The sequence below is a fragment of the Ictalurus punctatus genome, chromosome 25, assembly GCF_001660625.3.
Source record: "Ictalurus punctatus breed USDA103 chromosome 25, Coco_2.0, whole genome shotgun sequence".
Taxonomy (NCBI): domain Eukaryota; kingdom Metazoa; phylum Chordata; class Actinopteri; order Siluriformes; family Ictaluridae; genus Ictalurus; species Ictalurus punctatus.
Window position 1 is genome coordinate 2,868,195 of NC_030440.2, and position 24,165 is coordinate 2,892,359.

The following is a 24,165-nucleotide window of genomic DNA, read 5'->3' on the forward strand; positions in this document are numbered from 1 at the left end:
GGCGTAGTAAACCTCACTGGTTCAAATCGGTTGAATTATGGTTAATTAATTAACGATCATTGATAAGACGTTCTTTCGGTATTATTGTTGTAGTGAATTTGAAACCACTTCCCAAGAGAAATACACTTTGCATACATACAATGCCAAAGAAAGCAGTGTAGTTATTCGAAATGTTTTTGTTCCAATTTGCAGCGCACCATTTAATTATCCTGAACTGGAAAATAGTGTTTAATAATTCATCCTGGTTAAATAACTCACTTTAATCTCACAGCAGCAGGAAAAGGGGGAAAAAACAGACCGTGACGAATGTTCAGTAACTTTATAAGACACTATTTTCTTCTTTAGGACATGTACGTTAATCTGTTTTATGTAAGAATTCGGGAATTCAAGTAAATAGCTTTACATCTTTTTACATGAACGTATTTATTTCTGTAAAGCTGCTTTGTGACATCATTGTTAAAAGCACTATTCAAATAAAATTGAATTGAATTGAATCTTTTTACATGACAATATTTGAAACAAAAGAGAGAAAATGAGAGGTAGGAGGAGAGAAAGAATCTATCCTTGGTTATGTGGATATTCATTATTCAGTTCAGGAGTGAGCAGTCAGATATAAAGCCGGCGGGACAAGGAAAGGCCAAGTATAATATATTATCATGGGAGCATACTGTATAGTTCACACAGTGCTGTGCAAAACGTTTACCATGCCCATTCATTCATCGTTAGTAAATACTTTATCCTGGCCATGGTCATGGCGGTTGGAATTAAATTGGGAAACAGAACCGACTACGTTTGACAGTGTCAGTGCAAGTACGTTGTGGGAATGGAATTTGCATGCTCAAATTAATGCTGTCGAACAATAGATATTGCATGTATGTAATTTCCCCTATTTGAAGTTCTGAAATCATCCATCCATGCATTTTCCATACTGCTTATCCTAATGCAGGGCATAATCGCACACACATTCACACCCCCTCGACTATTTAGAGATGCCATTCGGCCTATAACGGATGTCTTTGGACTGGGGGAGGAAAATCCCCCAAAGCAATGGCAACTCCACGCACACAGGGTGGAGGCGGGATTTGAACCCCCAACCCTGGAGGTCCGAGACGAACCACCTGAAATCATTTTTTAAATGATCTCCCAATATGTTAATATTATAAAAAGGGTTTCTCAAAAATTCCGACTTCATTTAATTATACATTAAACACATGAAATCCTGTGAAGGGATTTCTTTGTGTACATTTTATGAACAGAACAGTACACTTTTAAGTTGCATTCATATCATATTTTGAACAGTTGTTGTTGTTGTTTTTTTCCAGGTCTCTTTAATTGGTGTTCATTTTGGCATGTGATCATGCACACATATGGCAAGTTTCAGTTTGACTCTTTTTAGACGCTCATTGAGATCTTACGTCATTACAGCTATGGAGAACACGGATCACACCTTTCAATTTTACTGTACTTGACATCTGTCACGTATCCACGTAAGGGAGGTTTAGGACTGATGCAAGTGCAGTAAAAGACGTTTATTAGAGAGAGAGGCAGACAAATCCAAAACGGTAATCCAGAGCGTGGTCAGATAACATGCAAAAGGTCAGGCGGTATACAAACAGGCATGAACAGGGCGAGGCTAGAATCGAAATGAGAAACAGAGAACAACCGCTTGGTAAAGAGATCAACTCAATACTACGCAATGTGCTATGAGACACGAGGGGTTTATATAACAAACGTAATCATGGGTTAAAGAAGGGACAGCTGAAAACAATGATGACACATTCGGGAAACAACCACTGACAAAACAGGGGCGGAGACAGAACATAACCATAACAAAAGCACGTGTCCAATGTAAACAAAGTCAATGACTACGTTAATAGTCGTGATCCACAGATATCCACAGATAATAATGTGATTCAGGTGTTTACATGAGTCGCTTTTAGAATACTCCTGTCATGTTCCCGTTTTACATGTTTTAGAACATAATTAGATTAACAGCCCGCGTCATTACGTCACCGTGCCACGCCGTCCGACGTCCCTCCAGAATGTCACGTATCAACATACAGTTCGTCTTAGTTATGGTACCATATACAGTTTGAGGTGTTTTTATTTATTATTTTTACGAACGCTTTAAGTGCAGTTGATTATTTGTCATGCTATACGTGCTAATAGACAACTGCTTGAAGCCGTGGGTGTGTCCCAAATCGGGTAGTTACCGTCTATATAGTCGCCGAGATACATGTATTTTTCTCCACTACAGGCCTATAGTAGGCAAGTATGCGGTTTGGGACGCAGCCGTGCTCTCTTGTTCACCGTAAAACTGTCGTGTGTGATCGTTTAATGTCGCAAAATGCGATGAAAACTCTCACGCGTCGTTAATAGTGTGATTAAGGTGTTTACATGTCTGTAATAGACGTCGATAATGCGACTAAAACAGGAACACTCCACACGTCTTAATTCGATTTGTGTTTACTTTGAGTACGACTTTAATCAGATTAAGGTAATTAAAAATAGCTGCTTACATGGTAGTTTCTTAATCACAGTATTGTCTTAATCGGGTTAATAGTGGATTATTGTTGTCCATGTAAACGCACTGAATGTCACTGAAGACTGAAAATTTTGTGTTCGCTAAGAGCTCGTGCTCGAGCGTGCCCTTCGGTTTTCCGAGCACGCTGCAGTACTGCAGCGCTGACTCAAGGGGAAATCGTGACATCATTTACTCGATTCATTTTTGAGCCACAACACATTCACTAACTGCATGCGTAACTGAATATCTCGCCCATGCTATTTAGCAGTATTTCTTTAGGATCTTAGTAAATCAGGGCTGTACGTTTATGGGCAAGCAGTTTATTTTCAAAAGGTTATGTTGATTTATGGTCTTATTGCTCATTTGTGGCATTTTTTCTAAACACAGACTTGAGCAATTACTTTAAATTACTTTGATACTTTCTGGACACTAACTCTTTTTATTGTCTTGTTATTGTTAATCTATAACATTTTGACCTGAACAATTTTTTAAACAATGACTTTCTAGATGAATTTGGGCAACGTGTCAGGAGTAGACCAGGAATAAATCTCAGTTGAAATGAATGTGCAGTGTTGGTTTGATTGAAACGTTACCATTTGTCTCCGCCTTTTCCAGGGAGGAGTAATGATAAGCCTTGGGTATTGGCAGTAATTGTGCCCTCACTGGCCCCTGTTGTGGTTATGGATAGCTCAAGCTAAGCCAGTGGGCAAATCCAGCTCTCTGCATGCAGTACGGCCGCTGATGGGATGATCACTCAGCATCTGACATTTGCCAGATAGTCATTGGAGAGTTGCTTGGCACTCAGTAGTACATGCAAATCTCGGCGGGGAAACAGGCGGCCTATTCCCAGCCTTAATTCACATTTTTGGATCGCTATTCAGCCAGTTCAACCTGGAGCCCATCATTGGTGTAGTTAATACGTCCGTCGAGCAAAAAAAAAACAACCTTATTCTTAGTTTGGTGTAAACAGAGCATTAATATTTATGACAATGAAAGGTCTTCACAAGGATAGTAAGACAAACATACTGTATGTGTGTGGGTGCATGTATAATATTTATGGGATAGAGTTGTATATGTGATGATTAGCCAAGTTACCACGGTAACAGTAAAATTGTTACTGGTGACAGTAAAAAACATTGTTCATTTATTGATTCATTCCATGAAAATCCTAGCAAGTATTCCCACACATTAATATAATAGAATATTTTTGAACAAGTCGGATGATGTGCTATAATAAAAAATAGAAACGACATGTGCAAATCGATGTCAATTCTCGAAGCTCCGGTTATATCATTTAAACAGTATCTTTAAAAGAGAGTGTGAGACCTGCTGACCTGAGTGCACAGAGCACAATCAGCAAGTGTTGTCATTACGAATAAGCACAGGGTGCCTTGAATTGCGAGCACACAAAGGTATTCATGAGCAGTGGTGCAGTGAAGGGACTATACAGAGAAACTGTCGCACATGAGAAAACTCGGGTAAACACTGTGGAGAAAAAAAAAAAAGTTAAAGAAAAGTAACAAAAAATGATGGCCTTTACCCCATTGAGGTTCACTTTAATCTCCAGCCATATCACCAGTTTAACCACCTGGAGCCTATCCCAGGGAGCATCGGGCACAAGGCGGGGTACACCCTGGACAGGGTGCCAATCCATCACAGGGCACAATCACATACACATTCACACACACCAATCAGCCTATCATGCATGTCTTTGGACTGGAGGAGGAAACCAGAGTACCTGGAGGAAACCGGGTACAGCACGGGGAGAACATGCAAACTCCGCACACACAGGGCCACGGTGGGAATCGAACCCCCGATCCTGGAGGTATGAAGCAAATGTGCTAACCACTAAGCCACAGTGCGCCCAGTTTTCTATTTCGGGTATAGACAGATGTGCTGTCTGGATCTTTGTAATTGATGCTTACAGTAGCGTTTCTTTGTAAAGTTTAACCAATGCAAGAAGCAAACTGTTTAAAAGCACATTGTGTATTAATCACTATCGAACAGAGTTTTTAGTTTAAGTAAAATGCTCTAGTCAAAATAATTCACAAAATTCGAAACAGTTTTGTTCACTCTTTAATTAAAGCTGCACGTTGTGATTTTGCTAAACACTTTCATTAAACTGTCTGTATATTCTCACAGCTATCAATTAAGTAGGTGCTCAAAATTAAGTAATTGTCTATAGTCAATACATACATACGTAACCCCTGAGCATCCCATGCGCCCGAACACCATCCCCACCTCGCCCCAGCGTGTCCTAACTCTATTCCTACGTCTTTCCTGTGAGTCCTAACACCACTCCCATCCTGTCTTCACATGTCCTAACACCACTCCCAACTCTTCCATATGTGTGCCTTACACCATTCACACATCTTCCCTACATGCCTTGCACCATTCTCACCTTGTCCAAATTATATTGTTGGATGAGAAGGCCTGGATTACAGTTAGTGTTCCAGTTCATCCCAATGGTCTTCAGTGGGGTTGAGGTCAAGGCTTTGTGCAGGCCACTCAAGTTTTTCCAGTCCAACCTTGGCAAACCATGTCTTCGTGGACATCACTTTGTGTACAGCGTCACTGTCATGCTTGAACAGGTTTGGGCCTGTTAGTGCCAATGACGGGAAATTGCAATGCTACAGCACTGAGAGACATCCTATACAATTGTGTGCATTCGACGTGGCAACAGTTTAGGTAAGAACCACATATGAGTGTGATGTCCATAAACTTTTGGTCATATAGTGTACCTCATCTAATGTTATATGACATAGTCATTTAAATTTTTTTGTGCATTTTTGCTCTGTCTGCTTGCTGTTCTTTGGTCAGAGAGATTTAGCCAGACTATTAATGTTGTAGAGACAGTGCTAAGTTTGTTGAGGTTGTGTTACCAGAAAGGATGTGTCTTCTGCCTAATTTTAATATTCAGACATCTGTAAGAGTTCCGTAAGAGTTACTGTTAGGAGAGAGTCTTTAATGTGGTGTAATAAAGTATCGTTTTCCCACTGCAATTCATTTCATTAATAACATAACAACCAGAAATATGAAGCACAGTAGATCCTGCATCCCCGTTTTATTGGCGAAAAAAATATCGTTATACTTGGCTTTCCTTTTTCTCATTGTCGTCATGTGGATATTAGACGTAATGAATGCCTGAACAGTTATTTCAGTATTTGAGTGCTGATTTTTAACTGATTATTCGATTACCCATGCACACACTAGCTTCCTGTGGCCTGCTCTCTATTTCCTGCAAAAGTGCATTATCGATATTCTTTACTTTCTAGGGCAGGTGTCCAATCACATGGCTGCAGGTTTTCATTCCAACAAAGCAGGAGTCACACATAATTCCATCTGTCTAATCAGTTTATCTTGGCCACAACGGCCTTTTGCAGATAGGATTGGATGCCCCTGATCCAGTGTATATCATTTGGACACCAGTCCTAAGCAGTGATTTCATTAGTGTACTAGGCTTGCATGATATCCATCCATCCATTCATTTTCTATACCGCTTATCCTACAAGGTCACGGGGAACCTGGAGACTATCCCAGGAAGCATCGGGCACAAAGCAGGGTAGACAGGACAGGGTGCCAATCCATTGCAGGCACAATCACATAAGCATTCACACACCCATTCATACACTGTGGACACTTTGGACATGCCAATCAGTTTACCATGCATGTCTTTGGACTGGGGGAGGAAACCCGGAGTACCCGGAGGAAACCCCCACAGCGTGGGGAGAACTCCGCACACACAGGACAGCGACCGGAATCGAACCCCTAACCCTGGAGGTGTGAGGTGAACATGCCTCACACCGCCTCACACTAAGCCAACCGGTAATGTCCGATAATGTTTCATCCAATTAAAGTATATTATAATTAGAAGACCGGCCAAATTTGAAACATTTTGCATAGGAACTCTTGACTGGGCTGAAACGTTTTTAATTCATTCAAGTGAAATCTGTCAATGCAACATTTGACTTTAACATTCAACGTTTGACTTTATTAAACATCAGTTAACTATAAATACCGTATTAGGAATGCACCAAAATTTTTCATCCAAAAATGGCCGAATCCAGCACTTTCAAGGGATGAGACTTCTGACCTAAAAATCTAATTTAATCTAATCTAATTTAATCAAATCGTGTCAAATCGAACACTTGACAAATAATATTACTTGTGATGGTAATTCGAACGCGATTAAATGCACTTTTTGTTCCCCCGCGCTGATGGATTTTGATGGATTTGCAGCAGATCAACAGTGAAAAAGTCGGCCATGTAGACATTACACCACCGATTGTAAAAGGAAAATGAAGTGTTATGCTTTATATTACACATGAATGCAGAATCACCTAAAAATGAGTTTTGCAATTGGCCCAGCTGATAATATTATACTCTTATACATGGCTGCTAGTTCTAGTGCGCTGCCTCGTTGCCATTTTAAACATTCCACTTGTTTCATATATTTTAAAAAATGTAATCATACGTGCAGATGTTTCAGGTTGATTGTTAAACGAATCAGTTATTTATCTACTAGGGAAAGTACTTGTTATTTATTTGTGTCTGGTAGTTTCTCCCAGAGACTAGATGATGAAGAGTTTGCCAGAGATATGCAAGAGTCTTTGAAATCTCCAACACTTTATCATGCAGTATGAAACTGTAATGCAATAAAGCCTGCTATTTTTATAACATTAAATTAAGTAGCTCTTGGTCATCAGTATATTGACTTAGTATGACTAGTGTGTTGGCAATAACATCCTTCTTTCCCTGACCACTGCCAGACTGAGCCTTACAGCAAGGAAAGCTATCAGTGTACTTCCCTGCGTAATCCCTTAAACATCCTCGAGCCAGCAGTGGGTCCAGATTTAGAGTCCGTCCTCACTGTCACGTCTACATAACACAGTCCTGAGTGTTGAAACTCAACGTGGCCTTGTTTTTGTGCTATTTTTCTTTCTGTTGTTGTTGTTGTTAATTTTATAACCATTTAAGACCTCAGTTTGACTCCAAACAATTGTGCTAATTGGAATTTGTGAAATCCACAGCACACTTCCTATTCATAGCAGTGTGTAGTGCACTTGTGTTAGTGGCTCTGGTCTCAGCCTTAGTGTTACAGGTGTCTCTACAGTCAATATGCGCTGTTGTTAAAAATAGCTGCCTAATCCTATAGTGGTGCTGGATCAAATTTATGCCATCAAATGAGTATATGGATAAACAGACTGACAGCTTTCGCTTGAAATGTTAATTAGTGAATTGAAACAAGAGCAAACATCAAGCCTCAACGAGGCTCTCAATTGCGTGAACGGAACCGACACATTTTGATTTTTATGATGTCTTTTCGCACTTTAAAGTATATGATCTGCTAGAGTCTACACACGCCGACATTTTTCCTTGTTTGTGAGACAAACGCACTATTTTGTACCCCTAATACTTTGAAGAAATGCCAATCAAATATGAACTATATAATATTTGAATTTGAATATTCTTTGCTGACAGACAGTGTCATATAATTCGTCAGTCAGGGTCAACAATATTAGCTTTTCCTGTCTCATTTCACTGTAGGATGGAACAACACGCTGTGGTGCGTTACATGATTTTTGTTCACGTTAGGTAGTGACAAAGTGACAGGCAACCAGTCATTTTGCATTTATGTGTGTAAAATGGACCTGTGATTTAATGACAAGTGATATTTGAATTAGGATTTCCTCAACTCTGCAGTTGCAATCAAAATGGTCCAACTCTCATTGCAAATCAGGTTTATTGTCAGAATGTACAGACTTTCAGCTGTTTGCGATGAACAAATCAAACAAAAGTAATTGAAATAGTCCAACACGGCGAATGCTTCAAGTGGTTTCCCCAAATTCAACTGAAAATGCAACTTATAATGACTTCTCCAGTCTCAAAATTATTCACCCCCCTGAATAGAATCCCTCACAACAGCACAAATATGCAAAACAGGTGTTGTCTCAAGCACACCTGATGAAACTAATCAAGGGCTTCGTTAGTTGCACTAGGTGTGCTTGAGTTGAAACACATGAACTACCTGAACTTTCTAGGGGCAGAAAATGTATTAAATACCTGGTCGGGGCAGAAAAAGGAAACTATCAACAGCTGCATCCAGATTTCTGAGAAGGCAGGTTGTGAAAAACCCTCAAGTGACTGCAAAAGACCTGCAGCAAGACTTGGTGTAATATGCACTGAGGTTTCAATGAGCACAGTAAGGCTTGTACTAAACGCAGAAGGTTTCCATGCCAGAACTCCAAGACGTACACCACTACTGACCCAAAAGCACAAGAAAAGTCATCTCAAAATCATATAAATAAGCCACAGAAGTTTTGGGATTCTGTTCTGTGGAGCGATGAAACAGAACTGGAACTTTTCTGCACGATGGATCAGCGGTACGTCTGGAGGAAGAAGAATGAAGAAAGAACACTCTGTCCACAGTCAAGCATGGTGGTGGCTCGGTGATGCTCTGGGGCTGCTTTGCATCCTCTGGCACTGGAAACCTGCAGCGTGTTGAAGGTGAGAAGGATTCATTGAAGTATCAGGAAATCCTAGGAGAAAACCTCATGCTGTCTGTGAGGAAGCTGAAGCTTGGGCGTCACTGGACCTTCCAACAGGACAATGATCCCAAGCATACCTCAAATTCCACAAGGCTTGGTTGCAGAAGAAGACCTGGAAGATTCTACAGGGCCATCACAGTCACCTGACTCACCTGACCCATAGAAAATCTCTGGTGTTATTTGAAGGCGGCGGCTGCAGCACGCAAACCCAAGAATTTAACTGAACTGGACGCCATTGCTCATGAGTAATGGGAGAAGCTGTGCATCTCGTTTGCAGCAGGTCATAACAGTAAAAGGAGCTCTACTAAGTACTAAAGATTCTTGCCATGAAAGGGTGGAATAATTTTGAGACTGGAGAAGTCATAAGTTGTATTTTCAGATGAATTTGTGAAAACCACTTGAAGAATTCGTCGTGTTGAACTATTTCAATTGCTTTTGTTTGATTTGTTCATCGCGAACAGCTGAAAGTCTGTCAATTTTGACAATAATCCTGATTTGCAATGGGGGTTGAATCATTTTGATTGCAACTGTATATAAATTAGGTATGATTCAGTAAAAAGACAGGTCCAAATGATTGGAGTGATTAATCCATCAGACCAACCATATGCTGTGTGTGTTGCTTTGCTATGTCAACAAAGGTAGAATTTTCTATATATCTCCATAAATATGACCTAAAACATCATCACATCATCACAAGAGTTAGAGTGCTAACTGTGTTGACAGGAACTTGAGTATGAGCATGATTTGAATTTGAATTTTAAGTCTATGATATGAAACTGAAGTTATCAACTGTTCACTGATGGAGACCTGAGTATAACAACTGTATACACTGTTTTTATTAAGTTACAATATGTAGTCATTTGTCACCTGGCTGGTCATATTAATGATGGTACTGCTGATTTCACTCAACACATGAAAGCACTGCTTGCATTACTATTAAATATATAAATCTAGCTTATTTTCTGCTATCACACAAAAGCTAACAATCTGGAAGGGTAAAGGTTCTCAGTGGGACAATCACCGGCTGTCGAACATGTGATTTCTTGAAGACAGACCCACCAATTTACTGCTGTGCCACTCATTTAAAAAAAAAACGAAATCTGTTCTGTTGTTTGTCACAAGTCAAGTCTGGTCGACTCTATTTATATACCACAGTTAAAACCAAATGTCGTCCAAAGTGCTGCAAGAAATCAAGTTAATATGAATTTATTTTGAGAATAATGTATACTACTGTATACAAACCTGGGCGCACGGTGGCTTAGTGGTTAGCACGTTCGCCTCCAGGGTCGGGGGTTCGATTCCCACTGTGGCCCTGTGTGTGCGGAGTTTTCATGTTCTCCCCGTGCTGCGGGGGTTTCCTCCGGGTACTCCGGTTTCCTCCCTCAGTCCAAAGACCTGCATGGTAGGCTCATTGGCATGTCCAAAGTGTCCGTAGTGTATGAATGGGTGTGTGAATGTGTATGTGATTGTGCCCTGTGATGGACTGGCATCCTGTCCAGGGTGTACCCCGCCTTGTGCCCCATGCTCCCTGGTAGAGGCTCCAGTTTCCCTGTGACCCTGAAAAGGATAAGCGGTATAGCAGCTGTATTCAAACCTGAGACCCGGGTATTTACTGTAGGGTACTCACAACTGAATTTTAGCTGAGGTAGTAAATAAAAAAGTCATATTAACCTTGTTATTTGTAATTCTGTGTAATTGAGTTAGCAAAGACAGTTGTTACTTAGGTTTTGGCAAATAGGTGCTCGTAACCATGAAATGAAATGAGAGAATACTAAATCCTGTATTGATTCATTTAAAGATTATTAATCACAAGCAACTTTGCAATCAACCCAGACAGATTTGTCCTCATCTTGGGACTAATTATAAGAAGCTTAATGGAGTAAAACGTGTTAGACTTTGTTTGTATGAATCCCTAGAGTCACTTTTTTGTGTCTTAAGTGTGAGCTTCATGTGCTACTCCATAGTGCTTTGTCAAAATGCTATAAAACCTTAGGAATAGAACATTGCTAATATAAGTGTGAGATACACAGAAAGCACGGCAGATCCTTGTCCCTGGGGAACTCTTTAGTTTGGATCAGTTCATATATGATTTGTTAGTAGAAGCAGCGATAATGAAGTGAACCAACAAAGCAACGTAGTATTCAGTCATGGTGGAATAGAGACCGAACGAAAGTTGTTAAGATGTACGATAGTCACTTTGTACCGGGAGAAAGACACAGCTAGCTTCCTCAGACCTAAAGGGAAGATCTTGTTCTTCTTCTTAGCACCAGCGGAAAGAATGTGTAGGGGGCTTCTGTACAGGATCTCTCACACATCAAGTGCTTTTGATACCTGAGCATGAAGCAACCTGTTTCTCTCTCACACCTCGAGAGAGCCCTAATCATCTCCTGGAGATTTCCTGAATTAATGAGCTGACAGACAGGAATGTGATGGAGGGATACCTCACCCTCGTTCCACATCTCTGTCTTTCCTAGCTGAATGATGTTCAAATCCAAATCTCTTTTGAATGTTGTTAAAATCACCTGTTATGATCGTGATCATCATCAGCATCGAGGTACATTCACACATAAAGTGACTCGCAGCGACAAAGTGACTGGAGAGCTGGTGACTTCTGGTGTCATGAGTGACACATTACCATTGGCAACTAGATGTGGGCGTGTCCAGCGATGCGACAAAGTTGAGAAAAGAAAAACTTTTTGTAAATTTGGTGAAGCGACTTGATGCAGTGAATACCAATGGGAGTGAAGACAGTAGAGCGCCATTTTGCCGGCGGGTCCGAATTGCTTTGTGGACCCAGACAGTCTGGAGTTTGCGCTTTTGCCGCAGATAGATGGCTGCAATGGCAAAGAGCTCACATTGCTTCTCCTTCAACTTGTAGGATATGATGCATATATAGACTGGTGATTTCTATATACAAACCTTTGCCCTTGGGCACATGGTGGCTTAGTGGTTAGCACCTTTGCCTCACACCTCCAGGGTTGGGGGTTCAAGTCCCACCATGGGCATGTGTGTGTGGAGTTTGCATGTTCTCCCAGTGCTGTGGGGGATTCCTCTGGGTACTATGGTTTCCTCCACCCAGTCAAAGACATGCACGGTAGGCTGATTGGCATGTCCAAAGTGTCTGTAGAACATGTGTGATTGTGTGCCCTGTGATGGATTGGCACCCTGTCCAGGGTGTACCCCGCCTTGTGCCTGATGGTTCCTGGGATAGACTCCTGGCTTCCCTGTGACCCTGAAAAGGATAAGCAATATAGAAGATGGATGGATGGAAACCCTCTCCCTCCAGCATGTTTAATTTTAGGGGCAAGTAAACTGGTTTGTTTTCGTCTATTTGCGCCACCCACTGATAAATTCCACTATGGCAACCAATAGTAGGAACGATTACTGGTGACTTCATAGTACAGCAACTGGCGACTATAAAATCACTGCATATGTGAGCGTACCTTCAGTCATTGTCGTTGTTTTCAACCTGATAATGATCGATATTGTCATCGTCATCATCGTTGTCATCGTCATCGTCATTTTCACAGACACCCTCGTTGTCATGGGCATCGTCATCATCATCTCAACCGGAATCTAATGACAAGTTTAATATAACGCTTAAAATAAAATAAAAAATACTAGTTCCATTAAATAGCCACAATTTTATCATACGCATTCAAATACTGTGCCTATTTTATTTTTAATAGTTTGTCAAAGAAAATGTGTATCGAGGGCGTCCATGATTTATTTTTGTGCAATTAAAGGGGTACTTGACTGTAAAACATCTGCGAACCTCTGCTTTGATTGATTCATTACTTATAATTAACTTTCAAGCTGGATCTGTTTATCTTAGAGAAGAATTCTCAGACCGTGTCTGTCATATATCTTTCCTGGGTGTGTATTTGACCCGTTTTATGTAGCCCCTTCAGCTTATTATTCTCTGTAAGTGAGCATATCTTTTGCTTAGGTTCTTTTTTTCCTTCTCAGTTTCCATTCATTACTATGCACTATTGTGCAAAGTAATGCATGTCACCGCAAACTAGAGACTCCGTTTCCCAGAAAGTGCCGCAAACTACAAACATGGCCGATGACTACACCTCCCAGTGGAAGACATAAACACGGCACCTTCTCCTGAGAACTAATCACACACACCTCTTCCCAAATCGCACTGGCAATCACACCACACTCTATAAGAGACCGCTCATTCACAATGTCGTTGCAGAGTATACGCACAGTTGATATTTGTTGATTGTCGGTTACCGAGCCGTGCTCTCACGCTGTTATTCTGGTTTTGCCTTTGTTTCTAGTTTCTTACTTCGTGCCCGTTTCCCAATCGCCTGACCTTTGCCAGTCTTTGTTTATGTCTCTTCCTTGCCCTTTGGATCACCCGTTCTTAATAAAACTCTAAACTACAATTGCATCCGTCTCAGCCTCCATTACGCGACAACTACATATTCATGAACTTTGTGTTTCATATCAAAAGATGAATGAGACTCGAGTACAGAAGTACAGTGGCACGTCTTGTTTTTAATCTTTCCAGTATTATCTGAGGATAAGAGTGTGTTCATGTAATGTCAGAATTACAGCGCTTACACGCTACTGATTTGTAAGAATCGTTCACATCTTTGTTAAATCTATAATTGCCAGTTTGGAGCCACTGACTCTTCTGAGAAGTCTCACCTGACAGTGGAGAAATGGTACAAGGCTTCCGCAGTTAAAGACAGCAAAGTGCATGTGGTCTACGTTTAACTCTGTATGTCTCTATCAGACATGAACTATTATTTTCAAGTGTTAACACTATAATAAATAGCACAGTGTAGTTTAGCTTTTTATTCAAAAACAAGCATGGTGTTTGGGTTTCCATAGAAACTCATTTCTGTGTCCAGGGAGATTAACAGCTCCAAGTCGTCATCTCGTAATTACTGTAATTTCAGCATGAGGTGAAAGCATTGTTAGTATTAGCATAACACAGTGAAAAGATTTCCATTTGAAATATATATATATATATATATATATATATATATATATATATATATATATATATATTTATATATATATATATATATATATATATATATATATATATATATATATATATATATATATATATATATATATTGGAATGGCTGTAATCCTGCTTTTTTCTCTTCAACCTTGGTTTTGAAAGAATGGTTTCTTTGATGGTTCTCTAAGGGTTAGTTAGAAAATGAAGACTTCTGACTTTCCAAAACAGGTTTCTACTTGGAGCCGTTTCTGAAACGTAAACAGAAGATGTCTAAATAAAACATTTAAGGGTTCCCTCTGAGGGACAACCGAGTAACTCTACATTGTTCAGGAGTACATTTGTACATACTTACACAATGTGAAGTTCCAAACTAGCGACCAAACCCAGATTATTTAACATCAAACAGCAATGAGCGTAGGAGAAGCTTTATGAGATCCACATGTAGGTTCTTACATGTCATTATTGCTGTTGTTTTGCCACCTTACACTTTTACCAGTAATGCTTTGTGACAAACAGGATAACAATACCGGTTTAAATCTATTATTTATTTCCCTTTTATTTTGTGTCTTTAGGGATAATTTTATGGAATTCTGCTAGTGACATTTTGCCCTTTGCTTTCGCTCTGTCCACAGCACCCCCTACTGTCCGGATCGTGCACTCAGGCCATGCATGTAACGTGGAGGAGGAGCGCTACACAGAGAGGGTGTACACTATCCGGGAGGGTGAGACCCTGGAGCTCACATGTCTGGTGACTGGACACCCACGGCCACAGGTGAGGTTCCTTTACTCATCAGCCACGTATCAGCTTTCTTTAATAATGTTAAAATTGTGTCCATCTTTCATAAGGATCTCCCTCTGGATTCGCAGTGTCTGCAATATTTTTATATTTCTATCTCACTCAAACGCAATGAGCTCGCAGTTTCTGTCTTCTGGAACACATTTCCAAAACACTAAAAACAAAACCAAGTGCTAGAGGGACTTTCTTGACTGCATTGCTCTGCAAAAATCAATCTCTGGATGTAAAACTGCACTCAGTCTCTCCCGGCTGTCCCCCTCCAAATCTCCACCCTTTGCCAAATCTGGGCAATTAAGACTTTAAGGTAAATGGAGGTGTCAGTTTTATTTATGAATGCTTTAAATGAGCCAGGCATAGTTGTAGTACTCATCATCTCCAGAGTTTCCCCAGGAGAGGCGGAGTGCTGCTGGGAGAAACGGCTCTGCGCTCTAATCCATTCTGGTGCACTGGGTTTGCTCCTCAGATATTTCCCAGTTGAACATGGCCACAAAACCAACCGGATAAACACAACTAAACCAGAATAAATCTATTCGCTGGAGCTAAGTCAAGCGTTAGCTTAGTTCACAAGTATACATTGCTAGAGGAATAGTCTTCACAGATCATATTGTTGCTTTGTGTGTGTGTGTATATATATATATATATATATACACACACAGTTGTGCCCAAAAGTTTGCACACCCCTTGCAGAGTCTGCTAAATCTTAATACTGTTAACAAAATAAGAACGATCATAAAAATCCCATGTTTTTTTGTTTAGTTCCGTCCTGAGTAAGCTAATTCAGAGAACAGATGTTTACATATAGTCCAGAAGACAAGATAATAGCTGAATTTATGAAAAATGACCCTTTAAAAGTTTACATACCCTTGATTCTTAACACTGTGTGTCGTTAATTGGATGATCCACGACTGTTTTTATGTTTTGTGAGAGTTCTTCGTGAGTCTCTTGTTTGTCCTGAGCAGTTAAACTGCCCGCTGTTCTTCAGACAAATCCTCCAGGTCCTGCACGTTCTTTACTTTTGCAGCATCTTCTGCTCATTTGTTAGTATTTTATCTTCTGGGAGACATGTAACTTTCTTATTTAGCATCTGATGGGCAGTACTAAATGGAAAAAAAAGAAAGATCTTTAAACAAAATAATAACAATTTACACCGATCATAATGTTGAAAAGTTTACATCCCCCTGGAACTTAATGTATTGTGTTGAACTTCTTGAGCATCGGTGAATGTTTTGCACCTTATGTAATAGTTGTGTACGAGTCCCTCAGCTATCCTCAGTGTGAAAAGATGGATCTCAACATCATATAGCCGCTGTTGGAAAGGGATCAAATATGCAGAAGATGATGGAAAAACAGAGAATGTGCAGGACCTGGAGGATTTTTCTAAAGAAATTTATTTGAACACTTAACAGAATGTAACTGAATATTTATAATATTTAGAAAATATGATAACGTTTAAAACAAGATAACAACTCATTCTACAAAAAAAGTATTGGTACAGCAAGGCTAATTCTATTGTTTTCACAATACACTGAAGACATTTGGGTTTGACATAAAAAGATGAATATGGAATTTCATATTTTATTCAGCTTTTATTTCCTCATATTTAAATCCATTATGTGTTAAACAACTCAGAACATGGCACCTTTTGTATGAACCCACCTATTTTTTCATGTGATCAAAAATATTGGAACACGCGACTGACTGTGGTTTCTTGCTGCCCACGTATGCCCTGTAAAATGTAATGTTTAAAGAATTATTAACTCTGAATGTCTACTCTTGGTCTAAGCCCTAGGTTTTGCCTGTGAAGACTGTATTTGTTGTTAAAAATGATAAACCAACACATAGACCTGTCTACGTCAAGCCGTTTTGAAGCTGAGAAAAAGGAGGGAAAATCTATCAGAGTCATTGCACAAGCAATTTGGAAACCACATGGAACGGGTCAGCCAAGGAAAACAACAATAGTTGATGACAGAAACATTGTGAGATCTGTGAAGAAAAACACAAAAACAACAGTTAGTGTCATCACCAACAACCTCCACAGGGCAGGGGTGAAGGGATCACAATCCACCAACTGAAGAAGACATCAAGAGCAGAAATATAGAGGCCATGCCACAAGATGCAAACCACTCATCTGCAGTAAGAATCAGAAATCCAGACTGGAATTCACAAAGAGATACAGAGATGAGCCACAAAAGTTCTGGAACCAAGATGAACCTCTACCAAAGTGACGGAAAGGCCAAAGTGTGGAGAAAGAAAGGATCTGCTCATGATCCAACACATCGAAGCTCATCAGTCAAGCACAAGCATGGTGGAGGTAATGTCATGTTTTGGGATTGCATTGCTACTTCTGGAACAGGCTCACTAATCTTTATTGATGATGGAACTCATGATGGGAGAAACAGAAAGAATTCAGAAGTTTACAGAAACCACAGAGAAATTTACAGAGAAATGCATCCGATCTAATTGGGAAGATCTTCATCATGCAGGAAGACAATGATCCAAAACACACTGTCAGCTCAGCGAAGGACTTATTGTAGGAGGGGTTGGTGGAACTTTTTATACTGACCAAGTCAGTAACCAGACTTTAACCCAGTTGAGCAGCATTTCACCTCCTGAAGAGGGAAACTGAAGAGAGGAACCTCCTGAAACAAACAACAACTGAAAATGGCTGCAGTAAAAGCCAGGAAAACCATCACAGAAGAATAATGCACCAGTTTGCTGATGTCACTGGCAAGGGATATGCAACCAAATATTAAGTATTATTTACATTTAAGACGATCTTTACCTACACTTTTGCTCACCAAAATGTTGGGTGGTTTGCCAGGAAAGGTGCCATGATTTAAATTGTTCAACACATCTAGATGTGAATTTCAGGAAATGAAAGCTGAAATTCTGACCTATAAAATCATATCCATCTTTTGATGTTAAACCCAAATTAAACAATTTTTTTTTTTGCCATTTTAATCACTGTGGCTGGCATTTCGATTTTGGCATTATGACACATTAAATACTTTTCAGTGAATATCAGGGTGTTTCTCGTCTTTGAAGCATATTCGATGGTGAAGGTGAAGTAAATATTGAGATGTAGGGATGAAATGTAGGGATGAACTCCTGGAAACAGCCATCTTGGATTTTCAATTGAATCACCTTTGTGCTCATTCTTGTTTCAGTCTGTATACAGAGAAGTATTACAATTTAGAAAACATACAGGATTAAACAATGTATACTCTCTCACACACACACACACACACACGCCCACATACACCCACAGATAGAGAGAGAGGAGAGGGAGAGAGAACATTATACAGTAAGGACAAAAAATGAAAAATGTCTTTAAATAAAACATCTGGAATAGATCTTAAGGTGTCGTAACCGTGCTATTCACTAAATAATTAACTCCGGACCGTTGAATTATAGAATTCTTATCATGGCTACATTACCACGTCGTGTGTGCTTAATTTCTCAGTGGCCTGTTGTCGATTATTCCTTACGTAACACACACCTAAATGTTATTATGACATTAAGTTAATGTTGTTTTTGTAGTTTTTCAAAATCAAGGAAACTGGGCAATCTTGCAACCTCAGACAATAGCAGTAACAATAGTTCCCTTTCAAAGGGAACTCAACGTTGCGTGAGCTTCAGGCTGTGGGACCGGTATGTAAAGTCTGTGTGAAATCATGCCTATTTATAGGCCTGCCGTGGTCAGGTGACATGGCATTTTGCGTGTCGCGTGATTAAAAAATGCCGCCTGTAAGCCACGTCATCAGCCTTATTATCTTCAGCGAAGACCACATGTCAGTTGTTTGTGTGAACACTCCTAAAAGCTCTTCACGTCCTCTCTATTTTTTTTAGAAAATTAAATATATATCTTTACTTTTGTGTCCCTCGACTTTTTGAGAGAATGAGTCAGAGAAGTGTGTTACAGCCGTTCTTGAAGGGGGGGGGGGGGGGGGGGGGACAGACACACGTTCTGTGTGAAGTGTCTGGGAGTGGAGCATGCGGCGGCAGCCCTTGAGGGGGCTGACTGTACGCATTGTGAACACTCCGGTCTCAGATCGCTCTCTTCTCAGCCGTAGGGAGTTGGGTTTCGGAGCCTCAGGGCTCTGGGCCTGGGATCCCATATGGATCTGGAGGAGGAACCGGAGACGAGCGCTGCTCCATCTCTTGCTCTGTCCTCTGGATCCGAGTCTCTGCTTCCAGGTTTGGAGCTCGCATCGTGACTCCTCCTTCCAGTATCGAGAGTCAACCCACCCTCTGTGACTCCAAGGAGCCAGAGGGGGGAGCCAGTGCACCAAAAAATTTGACATAAATAATTTGACATAAAGAATTTTTACATAAATATTTTGAGAAAAAAATTTACTCAGCAAAAATGCCTTAGTAAATAAATCTATCGTGAATAAAGGAAAACTTATTTAATGTTCTTCATTATGAGATTGTAACAAGTATTAGATCAATAGGCCAATTTCTAATAATAATGACTAATTAGAAGCTTACAATTGCAGATTATTTTGTTTCTTTCTAGAAAATAAACATTCAAAATAAGCAATCCTGTCAAACATTAAATCTGGCAAAATTCTGTAATTAAAAATCTACCAATAGAATACGATCATTTCAAGCTTGAATTAATTGAGTTAAAATATGTAAATAGGCTTATTAATCTAATTTGTTTATAAACAACCTAATAAAGAGAAAGCTTTGTTTAATTTGCCTATATGTTCAAGAATTTTACTCACTAAGATAGCATTGTTTTTGCAGGGCATTATTTTAAAACTAAGAGAATGATTTTGTTTTAGGAAAGGTAGATATTTTCTCCAACTCTTTATTATTATTTTTTCCTTCACGTGTATATTATTGCCTGTATCATCATGGTGATATTGTGATGGTACAATACATAATAAATATATGGAAAATGATTGAATACCCCTATACTCCTCAGTACGTGGATTATTGCTGTATAGCATTTTATTGTACGTTGCAATAGAATTTGTTTTCTTCTGCTCTAACGAGCATTCAGCATTCAGGTATCAAGGAGCAAATCGGTGTCACTGCAACACCATAACCACAGGTGGACCATGTGCTCCTGAGTGAACTTTATAGAAATTCTGCTGTCTCAAATATTCGTTAATTTAGAGCTTAAGAAAAATCTTGACCAATAGGTTGTTTTTGTAGAGAGCTTAATTGGTTGGATTAGATAAATGAAATGAGACCTGTTGGTGTCTTGGGAATTTACTCTGCCCATTTACTTTAATTAATATTTAATATGCCTTTGATCAATATACACCCAATTAATTTGCACACACTTGCCCTGTTTCTCGTGCATCGAGACTCTTATGTTCCATTCAAAAAGGTGAAACCTCTTGAAATAGTTTCGATGCTACAAATGTTTTCATTTTCAAGATGTATCTCCTCCATTCCACATGCTGGTGGCTTCTTGTTTTCTTAATTAAAAATTTAAGAAGTAGTGGAAGGGATCTAGAGTATTTCCTATGAAATCATATTATTATGATTATTAGCAAGAAGATGAGTCTTCTGGCTGTGCACTACAATAACCACCAGTGCAGCTAGGAAGAAATCAATCAATCACATCTTGGTTTCCCACTAGGAGGGACCATTTATTGGCAAAAAGATAATCTTTTATTCGAGGATATTTGAATTCGTTTTAACATGTTTATTTAGTGACTTACCAATGAAAAGCAACCATTTTGCCCGCTGTGTTATGCTTTTGGCCCAATTGCTTGTAATGTTGAATTGTTTTCATTAGCGGCTATTTGTGTGTAGTACTTCATTTTCTATTCTTTGAATAGAATCGTGTGTGGGGCGTACTATGGCTCAGTGGTTAGCATGTTTGCCTCACACCTCCACGATCGGGGGTTTGATTCCCACTGTGGCCCTGTGTGTGGAGTTTGCATGTTCTCCCTGTGGGGGTTTCCTCCCCCAGTCCAAAGACATGCATGGTGCCTGATGCTCCCTGGGATAGACTCCAGGTTCCCCGTAACCCTGAAAAGGATAAGTGGTATAGAAGATGGATGGATGGATTTTCAATGCATGTAGCATACTTTTTTAATTGACAGTAGTAACGGATAGCATGGCCATGTAATGTCCGTCTAATTTCACAAGGGCTGTATGAATTATGTAGCATTGCTGTCCAAAAACTTCAGAATTCCCAGTTCAGTGCTGAGCTCAGGTTACTGTCTATGCAGAGTTTCACATGTTTTATGTAGGTTTCCTCAGGGGTTCTCCGGTTTCCTCATAAAAAACATGCCAGTAGGTGGATTGGTGACTGTGTGTGTGTGTGTTCGGGGTAGAGGGAGGGGAGTATACATGGTTCCCTATATTGGACTGCCATCCCATCCAGGGTGTATTAAATTAATTCTCAGATATTTTTGGTACTTCTTTCCTGTTCACCAAATATGACAATTAAACAAATCTTCTACACGTGTATATTACATGTTTATTGTCCAATTTCTTGTCGAGTATGCGAAACTAAAAGACTTTTTCCTGTTTAGCAAACCCAATAAACTGAATACTGCCTCATTATGATTGCTGATAAAAAAAATACATTTCGGGTTTAATTTTATTATTTAAGATGGGTGCTGAATCTCATCCCTCATGGCCATGAACACCCAAAATCTGTTCCAGTTTGTTAATCAGGAAAGATCAATGCACAAGTCAATCATATCATAGAGGAGAGCTCCAATAATGTTCTTTTTCATTCGTTACTGAATGAACATGAGCATATTTGTGAATACACACTGTTTATAATAATATATGTATAATAATACCGAGCACAAACAAAATAATCTATTTATAATAATACCGAGCACAAACAAAATGTGTACTCAAATACTCAAGACTAATCAATTAATCAGGCTGTATTGATGCCAATTGGAAAGCCACACATTTAATTCCTCAACTGGACATCAGCCAAGGCCTTCTGTTTATGAACGGCCATTTCCATGTGAAGAAAGACCAAACCTCCTTCTTCTACCAACAGACCAAAAAGTCCAGTCTAGATTAGAACCTTTTTGTGGGTAGTAATCCAATAGAAAAGAAAAGACTGAGGAGGACTGAACGACGTAGTTTTGGTAAAGAAAAGCTGAGTAAAGAAATGTATAAACCTCAAGCGCGCATTAAGATTCTGATCAGGGTGTAGATGTAAAACTCAGAATCTGCAGTTGTTTCAGAAAGGTATTCCAAGGTTAGAATATTAACCGTGGTCATCAGTTTCCTATGTCCTCTGCTATGCTCAACAGGGCAGCGGAAGGCATGTTACTAGAGTACCACAACAGCTAGTCGGTACTTCCATTAAGCTTCTCCTGAGGACAGCTAAGAGCTAGTGGTGTTGATTAGAACCACAGTAGGAGCTAGTCTTGCTCAATTTTGCTGGCCTCAATTCTCACAAAATGGTGACAGTACAGCACAACATTAAGACAGATGAAAGGCCTCTCAAGGCAGTGGGACAGCAAAGAAATGGCACATGACAACAAGCCATAGTAGTTACCAACCAATTCTGTTTTTTACAGTTGCGACAATAGTTGTTGGGGACCAGAAATAACTTCCAGAGCAGTACATAAGCCAAATATGTCGTCTTGCCTTGGAGAACTTGTTCTACCGACTCCTTGAACTCCAACATAAATGTTACCAAAGATGACACCATATTTGGTAATATGTGAGCATTGGACCAACCATTAGTGCAGAAGGGATCATCCATTATATCCATCAAAGCTATAGTTTTAAACACTTACCTCAGGATATTAGCCCTTCAAACTACCCTGTTCTTCTACTCCTGTGTGTTGTGAGGGAACAGAACCATTTTACTGAATGCATGCGTATAATAGAATCAGTAGCATGATCAGCACATGGGTCATTTGTGCTCTAAATAGAGCTGTGGTTGGCACTTTTACCAGCATTTCATTCTTTTCATGTTTTTCAATATGCTGCCACAATTAGCCAGACTCCCTTGGGTGGTCACTCTTAGATGGAGCTTCTGGATCTTGGCCAATGCCTGTGGCAGCTTTCACTGCAAGCTGTGGCCTTCCTCATTACACCGTGAAGGCCCCCCCCCAAAAAAAAAAATGCATTTACAAACATTTGTAGTATAAAATCACATTATTTTGAAAAAAAAAAGACCTGCCTACGTGGATGTATAATGTAAAATGTGTATATACTATTGTGTATGTATACTTTTTAATCAGGTCACGTGTTGTATTACGATGTTATTCTTGTGTTGCCTGGTTACAAGGTCAGAGTTATAACCGTTATAAGATGTCCTCTATTGTGCTCAGCAGGGCATCAGAAGACATGTTACTACTACAACATCAGGTCAGAGGAAGGAACTAAGGCTCTCCTGAGGACAGCTAGAGTTAGAGCTAGGGGTGTTGATTAGAATCACAGTAGGAGCTAGGTTAGCTCTGTTTTTGCTGGCCTCAATTTTGACAAGATGATCATAGAGAGGTTTTGTTCTTTCTGCAGGATATGCAGTATCTGTATACAGTCTTTAATTTTCTCTCAGACTATACCAGAATACTGGAAAAATTACATTTTCAGATAAACTGATCACAGCAGGGTAAAATGGGTTTGTTATATGAGCTGTTTCCACATCACCTTGTTAGATTTGGATATCTAACATCTACTTTTACCAATGACTAGGACTGACAAGAAATGCTGTGGAGGTGGTTGCTTCTTTATTCAGAAAACAGATGAACATCATGATCTCAACAACCCACACACAGAGTGTGCGTCTGTACAGTGTATTTATTTTCACCTGAACTTGATGTAAACAAAAGACATTCAGAGTACAGACACCAGTGCAGACACAGCTGCCAGTAAAGCATATACACTCATCAGCCACATTATTAGGAACATCATTTTTTTTATACTAGTCGGGACCCTTTTAAGAACAGCCTTGAATATTCGGGGCGTGGATTCCATACGGTGTTAAAAACTTTCCTTTGAGATCCTGGTCCATGTTGTGATGATTGCATCATATCATCTCTGCAGATTTATCAGCTGCACATTCATGCTGCGAATCTCTGCATTCTACTGCAGGTGCTCTATTGGATATAGATCTGGTCAACTCAATTTGAGAAGGTTTGTGATTTGTTACATGGTGCATTATCATGCTGGAAGTAGCCATTATAAGTTGAGTAAATTGCTGTCATAAAGAGATGCTCATGGTCAAAAATTATACTCAGATAGGTTGTGTCATTCAAATGCTCGATTGGTATTTATGTGCAGAGAAAATATTCCCCAGATCATTACACCACCACCACCAGCCTGAAGCGTTGACACAAGGCAGGTTAGGTCCGTGGAA

The 24,165-nt window shown here is 39.8% G+C and overlaps 1 protein-coding gene across 1 annotated transcript in view; it reads left to right on the top strand.

Moving 5' to 3' along the window:
• Positions 1-24,165, top strand: part of LOC108257548 (MAM domain-containing glycosylphosphatidylinositol anchor protein 2) — a 204,617-nt gene that overhangs the window by 53,892 nt on the left and 126,560 nt on the right. The window contains exon 2 of the mRNA XM_017455417.3: positions 14,692-14,831. Coding sequence (XP_017310906.1) covers positions 14,692-14,831 — 140 coding nt within the window. The remainder of the gene's footprint in view (positions 1-14,691; positions 14,832-24,165) is intronic.